Source organism: Sinocyclocheilus anshuiensis, unplaced genomic scaffold (genome assembly GCF_001515605.1).
Source record: "Sinocyclocheilus anshuiensis isolate Anshui unplaced genomic scaffold, SAMN03320099.WGS_v1.1 scaffold1133, whole genome shotgun sequence".
Classification (NCBI taxonomy): domain Eukaryota; kingdom Metazoa; phylum Chordata; class Actinopteri; order Cypriniformes; family Cyprinidae; genus Sinocyclocheilus; species Sinocyclocheilus anshuiensis.
In genome coordinates this window covers 389,440-397,500 of record NW_015555792.1, presented here as the reverse complement: position 1 = coordinate 397,500, position 8,061 = coordinate 389,440, and the positions used below count along the sequence as shown (strand labels likewise).

At 37.2% G+C, this 8,061-nt stretch overlaps 2 protein-coding genes across 3 annotated transcripts in view; one reads left to right on the top strand and one right to left on the bottom strand.

Annotated features, from left to right (window-relative positions):
- LOC107674871 (myotilin-like) overlaps positions 1-993 on the top strand; it is a 20,960-nt gene extending 19,967 nt beyond the window's left edge. For both annotated transcript variants that reach the window (XM_016469001.1, XM_016469000.1), the window contains exon 16: positions 421-993. In XM_016469001.1, the coding sequence (XP_016324487.1) occupies positions 421-542 (122 nt within the window). In that variant the 3' untranslated portion in view covers positions 543-993. The remainder of the gene's footprint in view (positions 1-420) is intronic.
- Positions 994-1,284: 291 nt separating this feature from the next.
- LOC107674884 (histone deacetylase 3) overlaps positions 1,285-8,061 on the bottom strand; it is a 7,813-nt gene continuing 1,036 nt past the window's right edge. The window contains exons 2-15 of the mRNA XM_016469027.1: positions 7,782-7,864; positions 7,570-7,712; positions 7,323-7,404; positions 7,024-7,080; positions 6,885-6,940; positions 6,284-6,417; positions 6,104-6,184; positions 4,791-4,864; positions 4,656-4,720; positions 4,498-4,587; positions 3,400-3,458; positions 3,228-3,307; positions 2,232-2,389; positions 1,285-1,631 (exon numbers count right to left, since the gene is read on the bottom strand). Of these exons, the coding sequence (XP_016324513.1) occupies positions 1,562-1,631; positions 2,232-2,389; positions 3,228-3,307; positions 3,400-3,458; positions 4,498-4,587; positions 4,656-4,720; positions 4,791-4,864; positions 6,104-6,184; positions 6,284-6,417; positions 6,885-6,940; positions 7,024-7,080; positions 7,323-7,404; positions 7,570-7,712; positions 7,782-7,864 (1,232 nt within the window). The 3' untranslated portion in view covers positions 1,285-1,561. The remainder of the gene's footprint in view (positions 1,632-2,231; positions 2,390-3,227; positions 3,308-3,399; positions 3,459-4,497; positions 4,588-4,655; positions 4,721-4,790; positions 4,865-6,103; positions 6,185-6,283; positions 6,418-6,884; positions 6,941-7,023; positions 7,081-7,322; positions 7,405-7,569; positions 7,713-7,781; positions 7,865-8,061) is intronic.

Here is an 8,061-nt window from a genome sequence, read left to right as displayed (position 1 = left end):
TTTTTTTTTTTTTGCCCCCCCCCCCCCCCCTCATTTTTTATCACGTTTTTACATAGCCCTGTTTGACAAATGAATTTATGAATTATTTCATAAAACTGCATGTATAATAATGTACAAATGAGTTTGAAATATCTTGATATGCATGTCATACTACAGGACACTGTGTCATTCCATTTTAACTTAATTTCTGAACTTATTTGTTTTGTTTTCTTTGTATGCATGGGTTACTTGGGGTTGTTATCGACATCTGGTGAACATTTCAAGTCAACAGCACCTTTAGAAATATATTTACTGAGAAAAATGGTGACGTGTTCAATACTTATTTTACCCGCTGTATTGATTGTCTCTGTTGACCCAGATTTGCTCATTTAGTGCTTTTAGCCGTCTCTCAGCCTTAAATCAGAATGTGTTTTCCTGCAGCTCGGCTGAATAAGTCTGCTCCTCCTGTCAGGACACTGAAGACTCTTCCCATCTTCTCCACACTGAGCACCGAGCCTGTCCCTCATCACACCGCCCCGCTGTACGAGAGCGAAGAGCTGTAGACGCTCACCTGAGATGATCATGCCCTTCTCTGTAAATGAGCAGATAATGGGTCAGACACGCTTCAGCCAGAGCCGCTGTTTGCCTGAGGAATGCCTGGACAAGAGTTTATCATCATCCCAGCCAGCACAAGACTTCACTGGTGCACAAGCTCTCATGTGCTGTTTGGTTGGAAACGGACTACCAGATTCATAAAGCTGCATATTTATGACACCCAATACAAGGAAAAATAATGCATCTAATTATTGTTTGTTAGACTAATGCTTTGATTGCTGTATGTCTCTCAATACACGTGTGCAGTGCAGTCACTGATGCACTCAGAACTACATTATGATCATATATATGTACTGAAAATGATATTTGTTGGAACTTTTGTTACTAGTACAAAGGATTCGGTCAAATGTATCGATTACGGTCCTCAACAGATATAATTTGTGTTATATATGACGTGAGACGAACATTTGAGTAAAGATCTTTGTGAAAATACTATACATTTATCTCTGAGGTGTTTTTTTCTCCTGCCATGACATACTTTCAAATGAGAAAACACAGTTACTATTGAATAATACTATATATATATATATATATATATATATATATATAATGTGTGATAACTGCCTAAAAATTTATTTCATTCATTAATCATCCTCAAGTCTGACTGTAAAGAAGTTAAGAAGTTAAAAAGGCTCTTTTCCAAAAGATTTATTACAGAAACATTCTATAAACAAATTATAAAAAGGCCAAGAAAAAAATATTTTGTCAATCATAACCACTTGGATATATGAAATACAATATCACATGCTCTCGGAGCCTCTTCAGTACAGATGCTGTATTAGTGCACAGGACTCGGTGTGAAGTTCCCTTTAGAGCTGGGCTTTGATGAACAGAAATACCGTCATGACAATAAAAACGTCCACATGTAAAACTACACAGACACAGAGCATGTAAAGAAAGAGAAGGTTCATCCACTCAGCACAATCAGCTCAATAGAGATATGGCGAGGAACGGCCAGAGATGATCTTCAGATCTCCACATCACTCTCTTTATCATTATCATGGTCACCATCGTAAAACTCGTTCGCTGCTTCAGGCCTGCGATGAAGATCAGGACATTCAATATTCAGTCGAGCAGCTGACATTAGATCTTCAACAGTAAAGCACAATAACGATATATACAAATACATTGTTTCTGAAAGAAATCAATACTTTTAGCAAATGTATCATGTTAAATGTATCAAAAGTGATGCTAAAGACATTTATAATGTTACAAAATATTTCAGATAAATGCTGTTATTTCTATGCTGTAACTTTCTACTTATTAAAGAATCCCGTCTCACAGTTAAATATTGTGCAGCACGACTGTTTTCAACATTGATAATAATCAGAAATGTTTCTTGAGCAGCAAAACAGCATATTAGAATGATTTCTGAAGATCATGTGACACTGAAGACTGGAGTAATGATGCTGAAAATACAGCTGCGCATCACAGAAATACATTACAGTTTATATTCACATAGAAAACAGCTGTCTTATATTGTAATAATATTTCACAATATTACTGTTTTTATTTATATATATATATATATATATTTTACTGCAAGAGTCTTGATCAAAAATCAAGCAAATGTAGTCTTGGTGGGCAGAAAGGGCTTCAGGGCAAGCGTTTAAACACTAGTGCTAGTTTGTGGTCACCTGGAGAAGTGGTCTTCTGACCCGCGCTCATCAGGATCAGCCTCGTCTGGACGCTCGTAGCTCAGCAAATCAGAGGGAACGTCATGGATCTGAACGCTTGGTGCGTGATTCAACATCTTCAAGCTCTCAAACACTGTTTGACGAATCTGCTCCAAATACTAGAAAACACGGGGAACAACACGCTGCTTACTGCTGAAGACTGCTGTCAAACGATTCATCACATCCAAAATAATAGTTTTGTTTACATAATATGTGTGTGTATAATGTATATATTTATTATGCATATATATATAAATACACACACATGCATGTTATATTTAAGAAAAATGTTACGTTTATAAATTTAATTTATTTACATATGATATAGTTTATATGAATATAATATATACATGTAAATACATGCAAATATTTTTAAAATATATGCTGTATGTGTATTTTTATATATGCATAATAAATATACACTGCACACACACACATATTATGTAAACAAAAAAAGCAATTTTGGATGCGATTAATCACAATTAATTGAAGACTACACTGAACGCCTATGAAATATTTACACATGTTCTAACCTTGGTAAATACAACACACTATAATATCCTTTAAATAATCGTAAGTGTTACATTTTGATACTGTTTTATTTTTTCACTTTTTTGCATTATTATAATTTAATACAAAATGAAAAGCTCAATTTGAAAAAAATAATGCACATGGATTTGATATCGTCTAAGTACTTAGTACAGCAGTCCTGGAGCTGATATGAAGCAAACCTCAATGATCTGAGATCTCCAGAGAGTATCTGGTGCTGTATCTGAATCTCAAGCATGTCTAATTGATTTTTCATTATGCAACACTGATTGTTTTTAATTTTTTCTCAACTAGTTTATTTCCAGGTTTAAAAGAGGTTTTGTCTCACTGTACTTGTTAAAACAAATGTACTGTCAATGTAAAGGCAGGTTTGTGGACAAAAACATATGTGAGGATAATAACCCATACTTGTCTGGAATTTTGGTTTTCTATCCTTGTGCTGACGTCTGGGTGAAGTGTGAAGTCTGGAGCAAAATATTCAAAGTATTCTGTGCAGAGGACAAATACAACAACAAGAGTCATATGAGGCTGATTCAAGACAAACACACCCTCTTCTCCTGAGACACAGTTACTGTCTTACCACTATACGGTAGTTCATCACTAATGGACTCCTCAACTAGCAAAGATGTTTCATAGGTCCTACGAGAGAAAATTAAAAGATACAAGTGAATACTCGCACATTAGAAGCATCTACTGAAAGTCTTCACACATGACCTCCCAAACGAACACGCTTGATGATCAGAGACTCAACAGAGGTGAGAATGAGGAAGTAAGATAAACCGTAGGATAGCGAGTAAATTACAACACTGGAATTAAACAACATTGTAATCTTTATTAATTAGTGACGCACCAACATTTTGGCCACTGACATTTTCAGCCGGTTTCTTTCTAACTGAGAGTAAGTGACTCTCAAAAAGTATTCATGGAAATATGATTGGCTGCCGCAGGTGATGACTCTGAAGGAGTCAGAAAAGTCTGATGCTGTGGGCATAAGCCGAGAGAAACGTTAAGAGATTTAGATGATGGCTGGCTTTGTTCTAAGAGAGAAGTGTGCGTTCTCAAAAAGCATTCATGAAGATCAGACCGGTTCTCTCGTGAAAAATAGTGAAAAATAGGCAGTTGTCAAAAGAGTGTGATGCGAGTTTAACATGTTCCAACTTTAGCAGTTTTTTAAGCAACAATGCGGAAAAATATAGGGTGTGGCTTTAATTGTAATTAGAGATGTCTCCGATTTCAGGCAGAATTAGCATATTGAGATGCTGTTCCTCACTGACTTATAGCACGGGAAATGTTTTTGTCTTATTGTAGTTTAAACAGGAAGCTGCTATAAAGTTAACAAGTGATGCAAAGATCCAGGTAAACAATGTGTTTGCATGTTCATTTAGATAATTCAGACATCGCAACAAGGCTATAATTGAAGGACAGGAAGTTAAACATTTACTTGGACCTGACAGCAAACCCAGAGCCTGTGTACTAGCGATAGAAGGCACCTTTGCTCATTTCACAGAAGCAAAAAGACTTGTCAACAACAACAAAAAAAACACTGCAATGGGGCATCAGAGAAATAAACAAAACATAATATGAAATGACTGCTTTAAAGTTTACTTTATAACTTTTATGTAAACTTTTTTCTCGTTTGATGATTTGTAGTGAAAAGAGCGGTGAGTAGTGAACGTACCAACATCTGGCCACGTTTCGGACCGTGTATCCTCCTCCACCCAGAACAAGCAGCGGGATTTTGAAGCCCTTCACAAACTCCACACAATCTCTAGAAACACAAGGACTTTTAGCAGCAAGATTTCAAAATACGGTGTAGTTTAAGAGAAGTGGTCTTACCCATGTCCTCGTATGCTGAGATTGAAGCATCCTAACCGATCACAGCCCAGAGAATCTGCTCCACACTGCAGAGCGATAACAGAGATGAGCAACAACACAACATCATCACGACTGACCGAGAGAGCGTGATCTCACCTGGAGAACGATGCAGGTGGGCTGATAGAAGTCCACCACCTGCTTGACAACCGGCTGAAACAGGTGTCTGTAGCCTGAGAACATCAAAGCAGACATGGTCATTTAATTCTCAGGTAAATGTATCCCGAGATCTTTGTTTCTGTGAAACTCATCGAAATTATTAAAACGAACAAACTTCTTCCAAAGAGCTCAAAAGGAAAAGTTTCCATACACCATTGACAAATGTGACCCTGGACCACAAAACCAGTCATAAGGGTCAATTTTTCAAAATTTAGATCTATGCATCATCTGAAAGCTGAACAAATGAGCTTTCCATTGATGTATGGTTTGTTAGGATCGGACAATATTTGGCCGAGATACAACTATTTGAAAATCTGGAATCTGAGGGTGCAAAAAAATCTAAATATTGAGAAAATCATCTTTAAAGTTGTCCAAATGAAGTTCTTAGCAATGCATATTACTAATCAAAAATTAAGTTTTGATTTATTTACAGTAGCAAATTTACAAAATATCTTCATGGAACATGATCTTTATTTAATATCCTAATGATTTTTGGCATAAAAGAAAAATTCGATAATTTTGACCCATACAATGTATTGTTGGCTATTGCTACAAATATTCCCCAGCGACTTAAGACTGCTTTTGTGCTGCAGGCTCACATATTTGTTCTTGTTTTAAGCATAACCTCAACTTTGTTCAATGTTTCAAGACGTCATTTTACATTTGCATCTAAAGTAAATGTATGCTGATCTAGGCATGTTTAGATATTTGTATTGGAAAACAAAAATACTGAGAAAGATATTTATTTTTTTTGCAGTGCATGAAAGCTTTAATGCCTTGACTTTCTGCTCTGACCTTTTCAAACCTTAAATTGTGAAAAGGTCACATCAAGACTTTTTAAAGGTCTTTCATAGACCTGAAGAAACCCTGAACATTTACACTGCTCTAGAGCAGGTCATGTTCACAGAATATCGTACATAACCTCAAAGTTCTGTTTACTTCAACTTACAGGGCTAAAGCTACTTAACACCCCCTCAGATATTCTCTCAACATACTGGTGCACCCTGGGATGTTTTTATTTTACAGTAACAGCAGCTCCCATGTTTGCCATAAAGCTGCTTTTTCTTTACTATCTGCCCAATACAGTACCAGCAGGTAACTTAATGTGGTTAAACTGATATCTTTGTCTGTGTGTCACCCAGTAACACAGCAGTGCATGGCTTTACAATTCCAGTTACATGATGACCATGCTTTTGCACATTTCAAAGTGTAACTGCATGAAGACTCATATATTAGAGGATAAATCAGCTCACTCTGGTCATCTATCCCGTCTCGCAGCGGCACATTCAGACAGTAGTAGCGGCCGCTCTCAGCTCCCACCTCATACATGTCACCTTTACATCAACACAACACAAAACAATACAAGCGTGCTTTCATTGGCATGTACTAGGAACTGCTAAAACTCTATAAATTACTGTATAAGAACAACATACCAGTTCCTGGGAAAAAGTAGTTCCCGTATTTGTGGAAGGATACGGTCATGACTCTGTCTGTGAGATAAAATGCTTCCTGAACGCCATCACCGTGATGAATATCAATGTCAATGTAGAGCACGCGTGGATGATACCTATCAGACACAAATAAGTTGTAGCTGACGTGTCCTGCTAATTATATGTAGCTATGGAAGCAGCTTTTAGAAGGTCATATTTAAAGTGTGTCATCACCAAACAAAAAAATAGCAAAAATACGATCACTGTTGTCGAACAAGTTTCATGCAAAACATGCACCCAAACTCGTGCCATTGGTTGAGGAAATGTTATTAAGTCTACCCTATTCTCTATAAAACAAACCAGTAGCAGCTGCATTTGATACTCATAGCAGTGCAGCAATGACACACTTCCTGTTTAATTGAGAGTATTTTTATTCATCCATTTGCAGCACACCCACTATACTAGTTAATTCCAAATCAGCTAAAAAGTCATTTACAAGGGTAAGTTCCCCATATACATTCATAAATGTTATTTCTATGTCACTTTGAATGATGTATTTTATAAAAAGAGTGATATAGTCACTTCCTGTCCATCTCTCACTTACTTCAAAAGTTCAAGAATACTGATGACGATATCATTCACGTAGCAAAATCCAGACGCCTGAAAACAGAAAAACAAGTAATATAGAAGCTTTATGTGCTTCATCTTTGTATTAATCTGAAAAAAAAAAAAAAAAGGCTTACCTCAAACTTTTTTGCGTGATGTAAACCTCCAGCCCAGTTTATGGCAATGTCACATAACTATGCAATGAACAAATGAACCATCAAAAACAATTCATGAATTCATTCAGAGTTCAAAACATTTTCTATGTTTCAAGCTTACAAATCTTATTTTTTTAAGTTAAAAATAGATTTTCAGCGCCTACATTTCACATACCAAATGCATTATTTTCAGGAAGCAAAAATTAATTGTCAGGTTCAAAATCGTATGCTTTATGATTTTGTGCAAAGCATCTGCAAATGCAACATCTCCAGCATCTGACCTTGTGATTTAACTGAGTCGCTCCTTGCAAAGAGGCACCCGTGTATCTCGAACAAAACTCAAACAGACCTGGAAAGACGGGACTGGGAACACAAAAAACGGACCAACGCTTAGAAAAACATTTCAAATGCAGAACTACATCTCAAATCAAAAAGATCTGCTACTTGCTTTCATTAGCATTCATGTAAACATCACTTAAAATCTCCTGCCAATATTTGAATGATTTTGATCAATATAAGGAAACTGACCAGTCGTCTCCGACGTTGAAGGCGTTGAGGCTCTTGGTGAAGCCCTGCATGTTGTTTGGACTGACCTTCTGCAGGAAGTCGATGTAATCCTCCGAGTGGAAGCGGCACATGTCGTGCTGGGACGCCTTGTACGGCTTGAAAACCTGCACAGAGAGCTCTGCTCATCAGGACCTGGGGTCAGTGAAGTGACTGGACTAACAGACCGAGCATACCATCATCTTCTTGTAGAGCCCATAATGCAGCACAAGACTGTGTGTGAGAGACAGCCGGTGAGGCTTCATCGGGTGTCCAGCACCTGCAGGAAAACATCTAATCAAATAAATGTTCTGTCCCCAAATATCACACTGATACCTGATGGTGCTGCCTAGCTGTGGTGGTCTGGTCTATTAGGATTTATCAAACTCTTTCATGAACGGCATCTTACATGAGGTGCCTCTTTACGAACAATATGTGACCCTGGAGCACAAAACCAGTCATAAGGGTCCATTTTTT